General features: G+C 40.5%; 1 protein-coding gene across 1 annotated transcript; it reads left to right on the top strand.

The window, feature by feature from the left end:
- Positions 1 to 18520: 18520 nt before the first annotated feature.
- LOC138354299 (uncharacterized) lies at positions 18521 to 18974 on the top strand. Its single transcript, XM_069308449.1, has 2 exons — positions 18521 to 18607; positions 18660 to 18974. Exons 1-2 carry the CDS (start codon positions 18521 to 18523, stop codon positions 18972 to 18974), a joined length of 402 nt encoding a protein of 133 aa, XP_069164550.1.
- The last annotated feature ends 3472 nt before the right edge of the window (positions 18975 to 22446 follow it).

Raw genomic sequence — 22446 nt, 5'->3', positions numbered from 1 at the left:
TGTGCTTCAAGAGATAGATTAGGTGTTACGTCCACGCCCAGGTCTCTTTCTCGCGTCGTCACAGGTAGGTAGTTCCCCCTTCATTGTGTACTGGCCCTTTGGTCTCCTATCACCTAGTTCCATTTCCAAAACTATACATTTGCTCGTGTTGAACTCCAGTAGCCATTTCTCTGACCATCTCTGCAACCAGTTCAGGTCCTCTAGGAGGATCCTGCAATATCCTCATCTGTCATAACTCTTCTCATCAACTTTGCGTCATCCGGTACATTGACATATAGGACTCTACTCATGTAAACATGTCGTAAACATATATATATATATATATATATATATATATATATATATATATATATATATATATATATATATATATATATATATATATATATATATTAGTATATTTTGGTAGCAGTCTTTCCTGTAGACATATATTATTAAATATGACCGAAAAAGTAAGATTAATAATTCTAACACGAATTTTCTCAATCTTTCGTACATTTCGTTTCACTGTTGGAGGTAAATCAAAAATCAATTCTCCAAAATTCATTTTTATTTCTAGTCTGACGCGACACGAGCGCGTTTCGTAAAACTTATTACATTTTCAAAGACTTTAGTTCACAAATACACAACTGAATAGAACTTACGCATCTCCGTTTTTATATCTACATTATTTGAGTGAGGTGGAAAGGGTGATGTGGCATTAACACAAGATAGAACAAGATGTGGTATTAATAGGGTATTAATTTCATCAACACAAGACAGAACAAGAGTATTAATAGGGTATTAATTTCATCAACACAAGACAGAACACGAAACAATGGATATTGAATAGAAGTGTTTGTAGAAAGCCTATTGGTCCATATTTCTTGATGCTTCTATATTGGAGCGGAGTCTTGAGGTGGGTAGAATATAGTTGTGCAATAATTGGCTGTTGATTGCTGGTGTTGACTTCTTGATGTGTAGTGCCTCGCAAACGTCAAGCCGCCTGCTATCGCTGTATCTATCAATGATTTCTGTGTTGTTCACTAGGATTTCTCTGGCGATGGTTTGGTTGTGGGAAGAGATTATATGTTCCTTAATGGAGCCCTGTTGCTTATGCATCGTTAAACGCCTAGAAAGAGATGTTGTTGTCTTGCCTATATACTGGGTTTTTTGGAGCTTACAGTCCCCAAGAGGGCATTTGAAGGCATAGACGACGTTAGTCTCTTTTAAAGCGTTCTGTTTTGTCTGGAGAGTTTCTCATGAGTAGGCTGGCTGTTTTTCTGGTTTTATAGTAAATCGTCAGTTGTATCCTCTGATTTTTGTCTGTAGGGATAACGTTTCTATTAACAATATCTTTCAGGACCCTTTCCTCCGTTTTATGAGCTGTGGAAAAGAACATATATATGTTCTTTTCATATATATATATATCTATATATATATATATATATATATATATATATATATATATATATATATATATATATATATATATATATATATATATATATGTCGTTCCTAGTAGCCAGAACGCAATTCTCAGCCTACTATGCAAGGCCAGATTTGCCTAATAAGCCAAGTTTTCCTGAATTAATATATTTTCTCAATTTTTTTTCTTATAAAATGATAAAGGTACCCATTTCATTATGTATGAGGTCAATTTTTTTTTATTGGAGTTAAAATTAACGTAGATATATGACCGAACCTAACCAACCCTACCTAACCTATCTTTATAGGTTAGGTTAGGTTAGGTAGCCGAAAAAGTTAGGTTAGGTTAGGTTAGGTAGGTTAGGTAGTCGAAAAACAATTAATTCATGAAAACTTGGCTTATTAGGCAAATTGGGCCTTGCATAGTAGGCTGAGAAGTGCGTTCTGGCTACTAGGTACGACATATATATATATATATATATATATATATATATATATATATATATATATATATATATATATATATGTCGTACCTAGTAGCCAGAACTCACTTTTTGGCCTACTATTCAAGGCCCGATTTGCCTAATAAGCCAAGTTTTCATGAATTAATTGTTTTTCGACTACCTAACCTACCTAACCTAACCTAACCCAACTTTTTCGGCTACCTAACCAAACCTAACCTATAAAGATAGGTTAGGTTAGGTTAGGTAGGGTTGGTTAGGTTCGGTCATATATCTACGTTAATTTTAACTCCAATAAAAAAAAATTGACCTCATACATAATGAAATGGGTAGCTTTATCATTTCATAAGAAAAAAGTTAGAAAAAATATATTAATTCAGGAAGACTTGGCTTATTAGGCAAATCGGACCTTGAATAGTAGGCCAAAAAGTGAGTTCTGGCTACTAGGTACGACATATATATATATATATATATATATATATATATATATATATATATATGTCGTACCTAGTAGCCAGAACGCACTTCTCAGCCTACTATGCAAGGCCCGATTTGCCTAATAAGCCAAGTTTTCCTGAATTAATATGTTTTCTTTAATTTTTTTCTTATAGAATGATAAAGCTACCCATTTCATTATATATGAGGTCAATTTTTTTTATTAGAGTTAAAATTAACGTAGATATATGACAGAACCTAACCAACCCTACCTAACCTAACCTAACCTATCTTTATAGGTTAGGTTAGGTTAGGTAGCAGAAAAAGTTAGGTTAGGTTAGGTTAGGTAGGTTAGGTAGTCGAGAAACAATTAATTCATGAAAACTTGGCTTATTAGGCAAATCGGGCCTTGCATAGTAGGCAGAGAAGTGTGTTCTGGCTATTAGGTACGACATATATATATATATATATATATATATATATATATATATATATATATATATATATATATATATATATATATATATATATATATATATATATATATATATATATATATATATATGTCGTACCTAGTAGCCAGAATGCACTTCTATGCCTACTATGCAAGGCCCGATTTGCCTAATAAGCCAAGTTTTCATGAATTAATTGTTTTTCGACTACCTAACCTACCTAACCTAACCTAACCTAACGTTTTCGGCTACCTAACCTAACCTAACCTATAAAGATAGGTTAGGTTAGGTTAGGTAGGGTTGGTTAGGTTCGGTCATATATCTACCTTAATTTTAACTACAATAAAAAAAAATTGACCTCATACATAATGAAATGGGTAGCTTTATCATTTCATAAGAAAAAAAAGAGAGAAAATATATTAATTCAGGGAAACTTGGCTTATTAGGCAAATCGGGCCTTGCATAGTAGGCATAGAAGTGCATTCTGGCTACTAGGTACGACATATATATATATATATATATATATATATATATATATATATATATATATATATATATATATATGCAAACAAGCCTGAATGGTCCCCAGGACTATATACAACTGAAAACTCACACCCCAGAAGTGACTCGAACCCATACTCCCACAACTGGTATGTACAGGGACGCCTTAATCCGCTTGACCATCACGACCGGACATAAGGAAGTGATAGCCGAGGCTATATGAACCACTTCCCCGCCGGCACTCGGATGGTAATCTTGGGCATAGCATTTTATCAAATCACCTCATTCTTTGGGGCACACGTGAGGAACACAAATGCAAACAAGCCTGAATGGTCCCCAGGACTATATACAACTGAAAACTCACACCCCAGAAGTGACTCGAACCCATACTCCCACAACTGGTATGTACAGGGACGCCTTAATCCGCTTGACCATCACGACCGGACATAAGGAAGTGATAGCCGAGGCTATATGAACCACTTCCCCGCCGGCACTCGGATGGTAATCTTGAACCCATACTCCCAGTTGTGGGAGTATGGGTTCGAGTCACTTCTGGGGTGTGAGTTTTCAGTTATATATATATATATATATATATATATATATATATATATATATATGTCGTACCTAGTAGCCAGAACTCACTTCTCAGCCTACTATTCAAGGCCCGATTTGCCTAATAAGCCAAGTTTTCCTGAATTAATATATTTACTATAATTTTTTTCTTATGAAATGATAAAGCAACCCTTTTCTCTATGTATGAGGTCAATTTTTTTTTAGTGGAGTTAAAATTAACGTAGATATATGACCGAACCTAACCAACCCTACCTAACCTAACCTAACCTATATTTATAGGTAAGGTTAGGTTAGGTAGCCAAAAAAAGCTAGGTTAGGTTAGGTTAGGTAGGTTAGGTAGATGAAAAAACATTAATTCACGAAAACTTGGCTTATTAGGCAAATCGGGCCTTGAATAGTAGGCTGAGAAGTTCGTTCTGGCTATTAGGTACGACATATATATATATATATATATATATATATATATATATATATATATATATATATATATATATATATATATATATATATATATATATATATATATATATATATGTCGTTCCTAGTAGCCAGAACGCACTTCTCAGCCTACTATGCAAGGCCCGATTTGCCTAATAAGCCAAGTTTTCATGAATTAATTGCTTTTCGACTACCTAACCTACCTAACCTAACCTAACCTAACTTTTTCGGCTACCTAACTTAACCTAACCTATAAAGATAGGTTAGGTTAGGTTAGGTAGGGTTGGTTAGGTTCGGTCATATATCTACGTTAATTTTAACTCCAATAAAAAAAAAATGACCTCATACATAATGAAATGGGTAGCTTTATCATTTCATAAGAAAAAAATTAGAGAAAATATATTAATTCAGGAAAACTTGGCTTATTAGGCAAATCGGGCCTTGCATAGTAGGCTGAGAAGTGCGTTCTGGCTACTAGGTACGACATATATATTTATATATATATATATATATATATATATGTCGTACCTAGTAGCCAGAACTCACTTCTCAGCCTACTATTCAAGGCCCGATTTGCCTAATAAGCCAAGTTTTCCTGAATTAATATATTTACTATAATTTTTTTCTTATGAAATGATAAAGCTACCCTTTTCACTATGTATGAGGTCAATTTTTTTTTATTGGAGTTAAAATTAACGTAGATATATGACCGAACCTAACCAACCCTACCTAACCTAACCTAACCTATATATATAGGTAAGGTTAGGTTAGGTAGCCAAAAAAAGCTAGGTTAGGTTAGGTTAGGTAGGTTAGGTAGACGAAAAAACATTTATTCATGAAAACTTGGCTTATTAGGCAAATCGGGCCTTGCATAGTAGGCTGAGAAGTGAGTTCTGGCTACTAGGTACGACATATATATATATATATATATATATATATATGTCGTACCTAGTAGCCAGAACTCACTTTTTGGCCTACTATTCAAGGCCCGATTTGCCTAATAAGCCAAGTTTTCCTGAATTATTATATTTTTTCTAATTTTTTTCTTATGAAATGATAAAGCTACCCATTTCATTATGTATGAGATCAATTTTTTTTTATTGGAGTTCAAATTAACGTAGATATATGACCGAACCTAACCAACCCTACCTAACCTATCTTTATAGGTTAGGTTTGCTTAGGTAGCCGAAAAAGTTAGGTTAGGTTTGGTTAGGTAGGTTAGGTAGTCGAAAAACAATTAATTCATGAAAACTTGGCTTATTAGGCAAATCGGGCCTTGCATAGTAGGCTGAGAAGTGCGTTCTGGCTATTAGGTACGACATATATATATATATATATATATATATATATATATATATATATATATATATATATATATATATATATATATATATATGTCGTGGCTAGTAGCCAGAACGCACTTCTCAGCCTACTATGCAAGGCCCGATTTGCCTAATAAGCCAAGTTTTCCTGAATTAATATATTTTCACTAATATTTTTCTTATGAAATTATAAAGCTACCAATTTCATTAAGTATGAGGTCATTTTTTTTTATTTGAGTTAAAATTAACGTAGATATATGACCGATCCTAACCAACCCTACCTAACCTAACCTAACCTATCTTTATAGGTTAGGTTAGGTTAGGTAGCCGAAAAAGTTAGGTTAGGTTAGGTTAGGTAGGTTAGGTAGTCGAAAAAACACATTAATTCATGAAAACTTGGCTTATTAGGCAAATCGGGCCGTGCATAGTAGGCTGAGAAGTGCGTTCTGGCTACTAGCCACGACATATATATATATATATATATATATATATATATATGTCGTACCTAATAGCCAGAACGCACTTCTCAGCCTACTATTCAAGGCCCGATTTGCCTAATAAGCCAAGTTTTCATGAATTAATGTTTTTTCGTCTACCTAACCTACCTAACCTAACCTAACCTAGCTTTTTTTGGCTACCTAACCTAACCTTACCTATAAATATAGGTTAGGTTAGGTTAGGTAGGGTTGGTTAGGTTCGGTCATATATCTACGTTAATTTTAACTCCAATAAAAAAAAATTGACCTCATACATAGAGAAAAGGGTTGCTTTATCATTTCATAAGAAAAAAATTATAGTAAATATATTAATTCAGGAAAACTTGGCTTATTAGGCAAATCGGGCCTTGAATAGTAGGCTGAGAAGTGAGTTCTGGCTACTAGGTACGACATATATATATATATATATATATATATATATATATATATATATATATATATATATATACATATATATATATATATATATATATATATATATATATATATATATATATATATATATATATATATATATATATATATATATATATATATATATATATATATATATATATATATGTCGTACCTAGTAGCCAGAACGCACTTCTCAGCCTACTATGCAAGACCCAATTTGCCTAATAAGCCAAGTGTTCATGAATTAATGTGTTTTTTCGACTACCTAACCTACCTAACCTAACCTAACCTAACTTTTTCGGCTACCTAACCTATAAAGATAAGTTAGGTTAGGTAGGGTTGGTTAGGTTCGGTCATATATCTATGTTAATTTTAACTCCAATAAAAAAAAAATGACCTCATACATAATTAAATTGGTAGCGTTATCATTAGATAAGAAAAAAAAATAGGGAAAATATATTAATTCAGGAAAACTTGGCTTATTAGGCAAATCGGGCCTTGCATAGTAGGCTGAGAAGTGCCTTCTGGCTACTAAGTACGCGCGCCCCCTCTGCCTTCCTATCTGTGCATAATCTCCTCATACAAGTCAAGATATTTTATTCTGTCATATTATCTAATAAGACATTGCCGACGCTATTTTACGTCGTAATAATGCACTTCAGGCATCAGCAAACGGTTTCCCGTTGTTTATATTATTGAACTGAAGTGTCATTAGAGGAAAAACACATATGCATAAATGATATATAGTTCGTGACTTTTATTCAACCGTAATCAACTGATCGTGGCTGTGGAAAATTCTACCAAGATATGGAGGAATATTTTATGTTAATGAAGTAAATCAATTTCCAATCTAAATTACCTAGCAAATTAAACAAAGGTTAGACTGGATTCAATTAGATTTGAATAAAGAGTTTGTTCTCATAGGAACTGGGCGGCTGATGTAATAGCGGCCATGTATAGTAGGAAGAATTTAGCGGCACTACTCTACTTGTTAGTAATGTTAGTAAATTTAACTTCCTAACACAATAAATTTATATTATCGTACTAGTGGTTAGTATTTGGGGTGTCGGAAATTTCCGACAAAGGTGGAGGAGCTTGAGAGCTAGGAGGTTGAGCTTGAGGACGCAAAGGTGGAGGTTGAAGAGCTTGAGGGCGAGGAGATAGCGCTTGAGGATGAGGTGGAGGTTGAAGACCTTGAGGGCGAAGAGGTGGAACTTAAGGACTCGAAGGTGGAGTTGTAGGATCTTGAGGGTGAGGAGGTGGATCTTCAGGACGCGAAGGTGGAAGGTGAGGAGCTTGAGGCCCAGGAGGTGGAGCTTGAGGAGGCGTAGGAGCTTATGGGCGAGGAGGAGGAGGAGCTTAAGCACACAGATGTGGAGGTGAAGGAGATTGAGGGTGAGGAGGTGGAACTTAAGAACTCGGAGGTAGAGGTAGTGTGGCTTGAGGGCAAGGAGTAAGAGCTTGAGGGATGCGAAGGTGGAGGAACTTGAGGGCGAGGAAGTGGAGCTTGAGGACAAGGAGGTAAAGGTTGAGGATCTTGAGGGCGAGGAAGTGGAGCTTGAGGACGCGGAGATGGAGGTGGAGGAGTTTGAGGGCAAGGAGGTGGAGCTTGAGGTCGCGGAGGTGGAAGTGGAGAAGATTGAGGGTGAGGGGGGTGGAGCTTGAGGTCGTGATGGTGGAGGTGGAGGAGCATGAGGGTAAGGAGGTGTATTTTGAGGACGAAGAAGTGGTGCTGGAGGAGTTTGTTGCGAGAAGGTGGACCTTAAGGACGCGAACGTGAAGGTGGATTAGTTTGAGGGCGAGGAGGTGGACTTTGAGGACGCGCAGGGGGAACAGTTTGAGGGCGAGTAGGTGGAGCTTGAAGACGAGGAGGTGGAGGAGCCTGAGGACGCGAAGGTGGAGGATTTTGCAGGGAGGAATAAGTGGGTGGAGTGACAGAGGTAGGAAAGGAGCGCCCATGTATTTTTTTTTTGTTGGGGCGGGGGGGGGGGCAAAACTGAGATGATTTAATCTTTATCTACTCTGTACTGTTGGAACCTTCCTGCTGAGTGATCTAGCATTATGCCTTAATGCTATGTTCCAATTCGAAATGTAGCTTGAACAACAATTATTACTATGTACGAATCATATTGAAACAAACATTTGGAACTCCTCTTGAAATTGATCACTTACACAGTTTCACACGCTTTTCTTTCTTCCAAACATGTTGCAAGGAAAATCTAAAATAACAAAACCATTCCGACAACATTGCTGTTTCTAGTGAACGAAACATTTTGAAAACTGGACGCAACACATTAGTGCTGAAGGCGTGGTTATGTGAGTGATGGAGGCGAGGTTTTTGTAAGTGGTGGAGGGGAGGTTATATGAGTGTTGGAGGGGAGGTTATATGAGTGTTGGAGGGGAGGTTATGTGAGTGTTGGAGGCGAGGTTATGTGAGTGTTGGAGGCGAGGTTATGTGAGTGGTAGAGGCGAGGTTATGTGAGTGGTGGAGGCGAGGTTATGTGAGTGGTGGAGGCGAGGTTATGTGAGTGTTGGAGGCGAGGTTATGTGAGTGGTGGAGGCGAGGTTATGTGAGTAGTGGAGGCGAGGTTATGTGAGTGGTGGAGGGGAGGTTATGTGAGTGGTGGAGGGGAGGTTTTGTGAGTGGTGGAGGCGAGGTGCTGTGAGTAGTGGAGGTGAGGTGCTGTGAGTAGTGGAGGCGAGGTGATGTGAGTGATTGAGGCGAGGTTATGTCAGTGTTTAAGGCGAGGTGATGTTAGTTGCGACCCGAGGTTATGTGACTGGAGGAGGCTAGTTGATGTGAGTGGTGGAGGTGAGATGATGTGAATGGTCAGCGGACGCCAAGAGGTGGAGTATTGCCCCACACTCTGCGTTTTTGCACGTGGTGATACAGGATATTGTGAATTTGTTCTCGATTATTGACAGCGTCGAAGAAATGGCTCAGGCGCTATGCCTAAGTGGTAGTGAGGAGGACAGACAAGATGACAACAGACCGTTTGAAGTAGTAGTGAACAGAAAGAAACGGAGAAATAATAACAGACAGCGAGACAGTGAGAGTGACGATGAAATTACAAAGAGACCAAAGAATGAGACCCTACTCAGCAAGACTCAAGACAAGCAATTTACTAGAAGGAAGAGGCTGTTGTTCCCTACAACATGTCAATTGAATTTCCACCAAAAGCTGGAGTGGACAGTACGTCTAGCTAAACAATGTTTGGAATACGAACCCCTCTTCAAGGAGGGTCTTCACCGGCCCTACATAACAGTTGGGACTGAACAGGCCGTGGAACGCCTCACGACGGTTGGTTTTGAAAATGTAGTGATGGTTCCTCCAGAAGAAGGTATGTTGCACACAAAGATCATAGTTTTCAAGTTTCCAACTTATTTAGATCCTGACTGTCTTCTTCTTAACAATGATAATGTTGTCTGGGCAAAGAGGAACAGTGTTCGCGGTGACAAACAAAGCCAGGTTGTTGCCTTGGTAAAGGGTGAGGTGCTGGAGAAAATTTTTGTGCAAGGACTAGGCTATAGGAACGTTGAAAAATACGTTGAGGAGCCCGTACTGTGCATGAAGTGTTCACGTTGGGGACATATGGCATGGAAATGCCAGTTTGACCCCAGGTGTCGGTACTGTGGGAAAAAACACGACTCGCGAGAGTGTAGAGTCAAGATTGAAAGAAGTGAAAAAAATCGTCCCATTTTGTTGCAACTGTCGACGCAACCACAATGCTGGTTCCTCTCTATGCCCCATGAAGCCTCATCTGAAAGAGACTAGGACGGGTCTTACAAGCAGGATAGATGTATCCTCGCAGCAAGGAAAGATTGTGCAAGAGGAACATGGAGGAAACAGTTGGAAGCCAACGACAGCCCCTATGATCAATGTGTGGGAAAAAGAGACGGAGAAAGTAAAGGCGAGCTTAGGGAAAGTACATCATGCAGTGGAAAAACTGAAACCTTGTGACGACAAGGTTCAGGACAATATGATCACCTCTGAGGTTGGTAATCAAATTTTGGAGTATCTAAAAAACTAGATAAGAGGATTCAGGCATTGGAAAAATTGGCTATGGAAGGTAGACGGGGTGAAGATGGTGGGGAAACAGGTCGTGTAATTGAAAGTAAAACGGGACGTGAAATGGAAATTGAAACGTGCGTAGAAGAAAGTAATGATGTGCATGAGGTAACGATGATAGAATACACTCAGGAGAATACACTTTCTAGTAGTCTTCGCGGTGTTCAACCTCCTGTTGTGACAAATGGTGAAAGAACGGTTAAAGTAAAACGGGTTACAGAAATAACAAAGAAAATAGATATGAATAATATTACCTTCGATGTTAGTAGTAGTTGTGAAAGTGAGGAGAAAGAAAAAATGTTACGGTGTTGGAAAGAAGTTTCTAAGGTACTCTCGTATCTCATGGAATGTGACGGACAGGGCAAAGGTAGTTTTAGTATTAATCATGGATGAAAGTAAATTGAGAATATTATCTTGGAACATTAATGGATTAAAAACTAGAGCGGTGGATGTACACTATTATACTCTTAGAAAGAATATTGACATAGAAGCACTCCAGGAAACTGGGGATAGGGATGGTAGCATTCTGAGGTTAAATGGCTATAGAGGCTTTCACTTATATGCTGATGGAGGAACTAGGGGGTCTCATGTTATGTCAAAAGTACCATACCTGCCGAGATAACTGGAATCCCTCAGAGATATAGAGGTATTGAAAGTATTAGCTTGCGGATACAATTAAAGGACCGAGAGTTAAATTTCATTAATCTATACATCTCTGATAGCACCCTTGATTTAAGATACTTGATTTAAGAGTCTGCAGCGCTCTCGTGGGGTGAGCGATAGTGGTAGTAGGCTCTATGGTGCGACCACAGGTAGGTGAGACTCCATGGTGCCACCACTGATAGGAGACTCCATGGTGCCACCACTGGTAGATGAGACTCCATGGTGCCACCACTGGTGGGTGGAACTCCATGGTGCCACCACTGGTAGGTGAGGCTCCATGGTGCCACCACTGGTAGGTGAGAGTCCATGGGGCCACCACTGGTAGGTGAGACTCCATGGTGTCACCACTTGTAGGTGAGAGTCCATGGTGCCACCACTGGTAGGTGAGACTCCATAGTGCCACCGCTGGTAGTTGAGACGCCATGGTGCCACCACTGGTAGGTGAGCCTCCATGGTGCCACCACTGGTAGGCGGGACTCCATGGTGCCACCACTGGTAGGTGAGACTTCATAGTGCCACCACTGGTAGGCGGGACTCCATGGTGCCACTACTGGTAGGTGAGAGTCCATGGTGTCACCACTGGTAGGTGAGACTCCATAGTGCCACCGCTGGTAGTTGAGACGCCATGGTGCTACCACTGGTAGGTGAGACTCCATGGTGCCACCACTGGTAGGTGTGACTCCACGGTGCCACCACAGGTAGATCTCTACCTAATGTGTCTATGGATGTCTTTAGTCTGCAATAGGGAGTCTAAAAATCTACCATGATGAACCTAACCGGATATCACGTAACACGTAAATATTCTTAATTTTATGTTATCGCTCAAAAATATAGTTTTACTGAATTTTTTTGGCTCTTTGCATTTCTCCGGTGAAACGTTATAAATGAAAAGATTGATGTTAGGGCACAAGTGTGGTTTATGTGAAGTTTAGGACGTGCCGGACAGTGTGCCGCTTATATCCCCTACACACACACGCACAATATTGCTTGTATGAATAATATGCATGCAGGATGAACAAACCTCAGGTCAGAAAACGAAGAAAGCACGACGTTTCGGGTCGTCCTGGTAAGTTCATTGTTCATATGAACATTATTTGTCAAATTACCCCATTAAGTTCAAACATTCTATGTTTTCAGCCATGTTATTTAGAATATTACTAGTATGTAATCCAACATTTATTGATGAGAAAATAACCAAGAATTATGGAATTGCCACCAAGTTTTAATACCCGAGATATGTTCTTGACACCTTGAGAAAGGCCAAAAATATTGACAATAACTATACGTCAAGAGCTAGTCATACATAGGGGAGGGGTGAAAAGTATTACCAGCTGCAGTGGCTTCGTTGAACCAAAGTTGAACCAAAGGGGCCGGGAGCTCAAAAATATTCGTTCATATATGAAAAACAGTGAAAACTGTTAAACAAATCCCACGTTATTTAGCATCAGCGTCGTGAAAATTTCATCCTAATATGGTTAGAAGTGGATTTTATAAAATTAAAAAAAGTGTGCGAAACCAGTATTGATGATAAGAATAACACTCCTAGTTATTGGAACTCATAAATAATGCAGTGATAAAGTGATACATGAACCTGTCCGACACACAATGAAGAGGAGTAGTAAGGAGAGTCAAAGTGGATCTGTAGATGGTGCCTGCGAGGATTGCTGATTGCCAACTGGAAGACGAAATTTCACACAAATAATAATGAGTATGTATGGTATATTGCTGAATTTTATTATATATCTTGTACATACATTGCCCAATGGCAATATTTCTGATGACTATCAATGTTTTTTTTTTTTGAGGGGGGATTTTTGTTTTGTTTTTTTAATTTTGTTTTTTCTCCTTAGTTTCTCATCTGATAATGTTGAGGCTTCTACATCTTGAAGAATGCATACCCGTCAATAAGCATGTAGAGTTAGAACGAAATTGATCGACATGTAAATCAGCCACAGGTGGCAGAACTTGAGACTTTTATTTTTTTGGCCGAGTTATTCACAGAAATCAAACTCTGTTTTCTTTGTTTCTTTAGGTTGTTTTTGTTGAATGGACCATATGTGGGCTTCATTACTTACATAAATAACACTTATATATCCACTAACCCATTATCCTTCAACCCGTTCTCGCAAATTTAATAAGTCAATATTGACTTATTAAATATGTGCATATCTTGAGGTTATCTTGAGATGATTTTGGGGCTTTAGTGTCCCCGCGGCCCTGTCCTCGACCAGGCCTCCACCCCCAGGAAGCAGCCCGTGACAGCTGACTAACACCCAGGTACCTATTTTACTGCTAGGTAACAGGGGCATAGGGTGAAAGAAACTCTACCCATTGTTTCTCGCCGGCGCCTGGGATCGAACCCAGGACCACACGATCACAAGTCCAGTGTGCTGTCCGCTCGGCCGACCGGCTCCCCGGTGACATACTTAACATAATAGCTTCCCTTCAAAAGCTTCATAGAAAACACCGACCTTACCTAACCTACTTAGTATGTTAAGATAAGCATCTTATTGCTTCATAATTACAATTATTACCTAACCTATACCTATAATAGGTTAAGTAACAATTGTAATTATGAAGCTATAAGATGCTTATTTTAACATACTAAGTAGGTTAGGTAAGGTCGGTGTTTTCTATGAAGCTTTTCAAGGGAAACTATTATGTTTAGTATGTCACCTATGCACGCAACTAATAAGTCAATATTGACTTATTATATTTGCGAGAACGGGTTGTATCCTTATCCCTATAGTTTGTTTTTTGGGAGGTTATTTCTTCATTTCTTTACATATTAGCCTAAAACTCTCAAATATTCGAGTACGAATGCCAAGCAATATTTCTTAAAACTTACAAGATCTTGGATCTTGTCATTCGAACCACTATATTAATTAGCGAGAAGTTTTCCTTCATTTTTCTGTATAAAGAAGATTTTCCACTTTGAGACAAGCTGCCAAATTCAGTTTCTGCGCAATTCTCGCCAATTTTTACATATAATATGCAAAGTTCTTAGTTATAAGGTTTCCTCAATAGCGTTTATTCAAAAACCCATAATTTTGGGAGGTATACATTTTTTTAATCTAAATTTTGGCGAACATTTTAAATACCCCATTGACAATTGTTTTCCAGTAACTATACTCTCAAACTAAAATTTATATTTAGGGAAATGAACGATATATGTCATTCTGAGCCCATAATGAATAAAATAAGAATTGGTGAAATATTAAATTCAATATCTAACTTTGAAATTGTGAAATTTCAATTTTTTTTTTTTTTTTTACAAAATCTAAATATTTTTTCCGGTTCATGTATTGATATTGATCCATTAGAAAACGTTGAAGCGTCTACAATGCAGATTATGCACAAAATATTTGAGACTGTTTGATGAAGGTTGATATATTGCGCAACCGGCACCTGAATTTGATTGAGTCTACCCAAGTCAGCGTCCAAACCTTCTGAATGTTAGTACTGGTATGTACAAACTGGATATCGTATTCAAGATTCAATATTGCACAAGAGAGGGTGGAGCTTGAGGATGCGGAAGTGGAGGTGGAGGAGCTTGAGGACGCGGAAGCGGAAGTGGAGGAGCTTGAGGGCGATGAGGTGGAGATGAAGAACGCTGATGTAGAGGTGGAGTAGATTGAGGGCGAGGAGATGAAACTTAAGGACGCGGAGGTAGAAGTGGTGTGGCTTAAGGGCGCAGAGGTGGAGCATGAGGACCCGGAGGTGGAAGTGGATGAGCTTGAGGTCGAGAATGGAGCTTGAAGATGCGGAGGAGGTGGTGGAGCTTGAGGACGCGAAGGTGTAGGTGGAGAAGCATGAGCTCTAGGAGGTGATACTTAAAGACGCGGAGAGGGAAGAGCTTGAGGGCGAGGAGGTACAGCTTGAGGACGCAGATTTGGAGGAGCTTGAGGGTGAGGAGGTGTAGTTTATGGACGAAGAGGTGGAGGTGGAGCAGCTTCTTGGGCAGAAGTGTGGATTGAGGACTCGGAGCTGGAGTGGAGAAGCTTGGAGGGGAGGTGGAGCTTGAGGACGCGGATGTGGAGAAGAATGATAGCGTGGAGGGGGATGCTTGTGGTCGCGGAGGGTTGAATAGATTGATGGCGTGGAGGTGGAGCTTGAGAAGGTGGATGTGGAGGTTCAGGAGCTTCAGGGCGAGGAGGTGGAAGTGGAGGTGCTTGTTGGGCGGATGTGGGGATTGAGGACGTACAGGTGGAGGGGAGAAGATTGGAGGGAGGAGGTGGAACTTAAGGACGCACAGGTGGAGGTGGAGGAGCTTGAGGGCGCAGAGGTAGAGTTTGAGGACGCTGAGGTGGAGTTGTAGGAGCTTATGGGCGAGGCGATGCACTTGAGGACGCGAAGGTGAAGGTGGAGGTGCTTGAGGGCAAGGAGGTGGAGTTTGAGGACACGGTTGTGGAAGTGGAGGAGCTTGAGCATTCAACTACATACCTTAATAAACCCTGCAATATTATTAAAGATATAGTTAACCATAACAAGGAATCCCTAACTAAAAAAAAAAAAACTAAGTGCATAGAGGATTTCCATATCACTATTGAAAATAAACCCTTATAACTTTGACACCACAAATCAACGTTTTTTTTTAACTATTTAAATTAATTACAACACTACAAATCTCTTTAAAATTATTATATTTAAAGAAATTCCATGAAGATTCAACACATAATAATCCCTCAACTTTCCAGAATAACATGCATATAATTACCTAAAAAACGTTCCATGTTGTCTAACTGAATATAAATATAACGTATAAGCTGCCCTAAAAAAAATAATTCAATTAACTTATTTATTCTAACCTTTCTTCACCTAACTATCCTGATAAATAAATTAATCTCTCCTAATAAATTTAATGTAGGAGGAAGTGCTGTGTTACTAATATTTAATAAAAATCACCACCGACCTAAAGAAGGTATAAAATTTAATAATAATTAATTAACTAATACAGGCGCCTCCACATGAGCCTTTGGAAGTCATAAACGAAACAAATATATTGGTAGTTTTACTACAAATGCTCACATAGGGAAAAATACCGTAAAATACTAATTATACTTACTTCTCTTATACCAAACGTAACCAACCCTTTTGTTAAACTTCCTCCTACTATATATAATCTTATTAAAGACATTAATAAAGGTAAAGAAGCAAACAAAGTATAAAACAATATATAAATACCAGCTTGAATCGCTTAGGCTGGTACCCCATCCGAAAATCAAAATTAAAGTAGGAATTAAAGAATTCTCAAACCTTAAATAAAACATCAAATAATTTTTTTGAATAAAAAGTTATTAATAATGCAAACAACAAAAATAAATTTATTATTAAAAATAAGCAGCTAAATTTATTGATTTTTTTTACTATCTGTCTTTTATAAATAACAAGTACAATAATCCAAATCCTAAGCATTACCAAAATAATCCACAAATAGTGGAGGTGGAGACTGAGGTCGCGGAGGTGGAGGAGCCTGAGGGGGTGGATGTAGAACTTGAGGACGCGGAGGTGGAGTTTAAGAACGGGAAGGTGGTAGTGAAGGAGCTTAAGAGCTAGGATGTGGAGCTTGAGGACGCGGAGGAGGAGGTGGAGTTTGAGGACTCAGAGGTGGAGTGGAGGAGCATGAGGGCGCAGAGGTGGAGGTGGAGGAGCTTGAGGGCAAGGAGGTGGAGCTTGAGGACGCAGAGGTGGAGGAGCTTGAGGGCGAGGAGTTGGAGTTTGAGGAAGGAGAGTGGGAAGAGCTTGTGGGCGATGAGGTGGAGGTTGTGGGGGAAATTCTTCCAACATATAGTTTACTCTAATAATAAAATAATTAAATAATTTGGATGAATATACTGCATGAGTGGATTGTATAAGATTTAATAGTTAGTTGGATGCTCCCACTTCCACACAATTTGGAGGGTGGGAAAATTTAATAATGCTAGATCTACCTAATAAATGTAATATATTGCAAATTTTCAATAATGAATCTCACAAGTATATAATGGTTATAGAGTTAGTAAACTAACTACAATATCATAACTAAACGTTGATCAGCCTAACTGTTGAGCAGATAGTGAGAAGTGCGTCTGACAGCCTTCCGAAATCAATATAATCCTGTCTCAACGTGATGGCGTCGTGGACACATGATTCAACAGTTGAGATGACCCGCTCTGGTAGATATACCTCCACGCTGTGAAAAACATTCATTGTAATTTCCATTGAACTACAAACATATTAACTAATTTCCATTGAAGGGATCGACTGATTTACGGGATTAAACTCACTAGGTTTATTTCATGTTCCTATGTCCTAACGATTGGATAATTTAACACTCTTATGGCCATAAAGAATGATTAGATTAACTTATCCGACCGGACGTAGTATCCCCAATGTTAGATGAAGCAGGTAGCAGCGCGTGAGACTCGTTATTGCACAGATGATCCTAGATAAAAGTGATACTGAGTGGCGAGCTTCTCGGGACACTAGCCAAGATGGTTCCCGCCGTGCAAGTGACGCGCGCGCCCTCTGCCTTCCTATCTGTGCATAATCTCCTCATACAAGTCAAGATATTTTATTCTGTCATATTATCTAATAAGACATTGCCGACGCTATTTTACGTCGTAATAATGCACTTCAGGCATCAGCAAACGGTTTCCCGTTGTTTATATTATTGAACTGAAGTGTCATTAGAGGAAAAACACATATGCATAAATGATATATAGTTCGTGACTTTTATTCAACCGTAATCAACTGATCGTGGCTGTGGAAAATTCTACCAAGATATGGAGGAATATTTTATGTTAATGAAGTAAATCAATTTCCAATCTAAATTACCTAGCAAATTAAACAAAGGTTAGATTGGATTCAATTAGATTTGAATAAAGAGTTTGTTCTCATAGGAACTGGGCGGCTGATGTAATAGCGGCCATGTATAGTAGGAAGAATTTAGCGGCACTACTCTACTTGTTAGTAATATTAGTAAATTTAACTTCCTAACTCAATAAATTTATATTATCGTACTAGTGGTTAGTATTTGGGGTGTCGGAAATTTCCGACAAAGGTGGAGGAGCTTGAGAGCTAGGAGGTTGAGCTTGAGGACGCAAAGGTGGAGGTTGAAGAGCTTGAGGGCGAGGAGATAGCGCTTGACGATGAGGTGGAGGTTGAAGACCTTGAGGGCGAAGAGGTGGAGCTTGAGGACTCGAAGGTGGAGGTTGAAGAACTTGAGGGCGAAGAGGTGGATCTTCAGGACGCGAAGGTGGAAGGTGAGGAGCTTGAGGCCCAGGAGGTGGAGCTTGAGGACGCGAAGTTGGAGGCGTAGTAGCTTATGGGCGAGGAGGAGGAGGAGCTTAAGCACACAGATGTGGAGGTGAAGGAGATTGAGGGTGAGGAGGTGGAACTTAAGAACTCGGAGGTAGAGGTAGTGTGGCTTGAGGGCAAGGAGTAAGAGCTTGAGGGATGCGAAGGTGGAGGAACTTGAGGGCGAGGAAGTGGAGCTTGAGGACAAGGAGGTAAAGGTTGAGGATCTTGAGGGCGAGGAAGTGGAGCTTGAGGACGCGGAGATGGAGGTGGAGGAGTTTGAGGGCAAGGAGGTGGAGCTTGAGGTCGCGGAGGTGGAAGTGGAGAAGATTGAGGGTGAGGGGGTGGAGCTTGAGGTCGCGATGGTGGAGGTGGAGGAGCATGAGGGTGAGGAGGTGTATTTTGAGGACGAAGAAGTGGTGCTGGAGGAGTTTGAGTGCGAGAAGGTGGACCTTAAGGACGCGAACGTGAAGGTGGATTAGTTTGAGGGCGAGGAGGTGGACTTTGAGGACGTGGAGGGGGAACAGTTTGAGGGCGAGTAGGTGGAGCTTGAAGACGAGGAGGTGGAGCAGCCTGAGGACGCGGAGGTGGAGGATTTTGCAGGGAGGAATAAGTGGGTGGAGTGACAGAGGTAGGAAAGGAGCGCCCATGTATTTTTTTTTGGGGGGGGGGGGATAAAACTGAGATGATTTAATCTTTATCTACTTTGTACTGTTGGAACCTTCCTGCTGAGTGATCTTGCATTATGCCTTAATGCTATGTTCCAATTGGAAATGTAGCTTGAACAACAATTATTACTATGTACGAATCATATTGAAACAAACATTTGGAACTCCTCTTGAAATTGATCACTTACACATAGTTTCACACGCTTATTTTTCTTCCAAACATGTTGCAAGGAAAATCTAAAATAACAAAACCATTCCGACAACATTGCTGTTTCTAGTGAACGAAACATTTTGAAAACTGGACGCAACACATTAGTGCTGAAGGCGTGGTTATGTGAGTGATGGAGGCGAGGTTTTTGTAAGTGGTGGAGGGGAGGTTATATGAGTGTTGGAGGCGAGGTTATGTGAGTGTTGGAGGGGAGGTTATATGAGTGTTGGAGGGGAGGTTATGTGAGTGTTGGAGGCGAGGTTATGTGAGTGTTGGAGGCGAGGTTATGTGAGTGGTGGAGGCGAGGTTATGTGAGTGGTGGAGGCGAGGTTATGAGAGTGTTGGAGGCGAGGTTATGTGAGTGGTGGAGTGGAGGTTATATGAGTGTTTGAGGCGAGGTTATGTGAGTGTTCGAGGGGAGGTTATGTGAGTGGTGGAGGCGAGGTGCTGTGAGTAGTGGAGGTGAGGTGCTGTGAGTAGTGGAGGCGAGGTTATGTGAGTGGTGGAGGCGAGGTTATGTGAGTGGTGGAGGCGAGGTTATGTGAGTGGTGGAGGCGAGGTTATGAGAGTGTTGGAGGCGAGGTTATGTGAGTGGTGGAGTGGAGGTTATATGAGTGTTTGAGGCGAGGTTATGTGAGTGTTGGAGGCGAGGTTATGTGAGTGGTGGAGGCGAGGTTATGAGAGTGTTGGAGGCGAGGTTATGTGAGTGTTGGAGGCGAGGTTATGTGAGTGGTGGAGGCGAGGTTATGTGAGTGTTGGAGGCGAGGTTATGTGAGTGTTGGAGGCGAGGTTATGTGAGTGTTGGAGGCGAGGTTATGTGAGTGGTGGAGGCGAGGTTATGTGAGTGTTGGAGGCGAGGTTATGTGAGTGGTGGAGGCGAGGTTATGTGAGTGTTGGAGGCGAGGTTATGTGAGTGGTGGAGGCGAGGTTATGTGAGTGTTGGAGGCGAGGTTATGTGAGTGTTGGAGGCGAAGTTATGTGAGTGTTGGAGGCGAGGTTATGTGAGTGTTGGAGGCGAGGTTATGTGAGTGGTGGAGGCGAGGTTATGTGAGTGTTGGAGGCGAGGTTATGTGAGTGGTGGAGGCGAGGTTATGTGAGTGTTGGAGGCGAGGTTATGTGAGTGGTGGAGGCGAGGTTATGAGAGTGTTGGAGGCGAGGTTACATGAGTGGTGGAGGGGAGGTTATATGAGTGTTGGAGGCGAGGTTATGTGAGTGGTGGAGGCGAGGTTATGTGAGTGTTGGAGGCAAGGTTATGTGAGTGGTGGAGGCGAGGTTATGAGAGTGTTGGAGGCGAGGTTATGTGAGTGGTGGAGGGGAGGTTATATGAGTGTTGGAGGCGAGGTTATGTGAGTGTTCGAGGGGAGGTTATGTGAGTGGTGGAGGCGAGGTGCTGTGAGTAGTGGAGGTGAGGTGCTGTGAGTAGTGGAGGCGAGGTGATGTGAGTGATTGAGGCGAGGTTATGTCAGTGTTTAAGGCGAGGTGATGTTAGTTGCGACCCGAGGTTATGTGACTGGAGGAGGCTAGTTGATGTGAGTGGTGGAGGTGAGATGATGTGAATGGTCAGCGGACGCCAAGAGGTGGAGTATTGCCCCACACTCTTCGTTTTTGCACGTGGTGATACAGGATATTGTGAATTTGTTCTCGATTATTGACAGCGTCGAAGAAATGGCTGAGGCGGTATGCCTAAGTGGTAGTGAGGAGGACAGACAAGATGATAACAGACCGTTTGAAGTAGTAGTGAACAGAAAGAAACGGATAAATAATAACAGACAGCGAGACAGTGAGAGTGACGATGGAATTACAAAGAGACCAAAGAATGAGACCCTACTCAGCAAGACTCAAGACAAGCAATTTACAAGAAGGAAGAGGCTGTTGTTCCCTACAACATGCCAATTGAATTTCCACCAAAAGCTAGAGTGGACAGTACGTCTAGCTAAACAATGTTTGGAATACGAACCACTCTTCAAGGAGGGTCTTCACCGGCCCTACATAACAGTTGGGACTGAACAGGCCGTGGAACGCCTCACGACGGTTGGTTTTGAAAATGTAGTGATGGTTCCTCCAGAAGAAGGTATGTTGCACACAAAGATCATAGTTTTCAAGTTTCCAACATATTTAGATCCTGACTGACTTCTTCATAACAATGATAATGTTGTCTGGGCAAAGAGGAACAGTGTTCGCGGTGACAAACAAAGCCAGGTTGTTGCCTTGGTAAAGGGTGAGGCGCCGGAGAAAATTTTTGTGCAAGGACTAGGCTATAGGAACGTTGCAAAATACGTTGAGGAGCCCGTACTGTGCATGAAGTGTTCATGTTGGGGACATATGGCATGGAAATGCCAGTTTGACCCCAGGTGTCGGTACTGTGGGAAAAAACACGACTCGCGAGAGTGTAGAGTCAAGATTGAAAGAAGTGAAAAAATCGTCCCATTTTGTTGCAACTGTCGACGCAACCACAATGCTGGTTCTTCTCTATGCCCCATGAAGCCTCATCTGAAAGAGACTAGGACGGGTCTTACAAGCAGGATAGATGTATCCTCGCAGCAAGGAAAGATTGTGCAAGAGGAACATGGAGGAAACAGTTGGAAGCCAACGACAGCCCCTATGATCAATGTGTGGGAAAAAGGGACGGAGAAAGTAAAGGCGAGCTTAGGGAAAGTACATCATGCAGTGGAAAAACTGAAATCTTGTGACGACAAGGTTCAGGACAATATGGTCACCTCTGAGGTTGGTAATCAAATTTTGGAGTATCTAAAAAACTAGATAAGAGGATTGAGGCATTGGAAAAATTGGCTATGGAAGGTAGATGGGGTGAAGATGGTGAAACAGGTCGTGTAATTGAAAGTAAAACGGGACGTGAAATGGAAAGTGAAACGTGCGTAGAAGAAAGTAATGATGTGCATGAGGTAACGATGATAGAGGATAGTCAGGAGAATACACTTTCTAGTAGTGTTTGCGGTGTTCAACCTCCTGTTGTGACAAATGGTGAAAGAACGGTTAAAGTAAAACGGGTTACAGAAATAACAAAGAAAATAGATATGAATAATATTACCTTCGATGTTAGTAGTAGTTGTGAAAGTG

Source organism: Procambarus clarkii, chromosome 62 (genome assembly GCF_040958095.1).
Source record: "Procambarus clarkii isolate CNS0578487 chromosome 62, FALCON_Pclarkii_2.0, whole genome shotgun sequence".
NCBI classification, from domain to species: Eukaryota; Metazoa; Arthropoda; class Malacostraca; order Decapoda; family Cambaridae; genus Procambarus; species Procambarus clarkii.
Note: the sequence above shows the minus strand (reverse complement) of the source record. Positions and strands in the feature narration are given on the sequence as shown.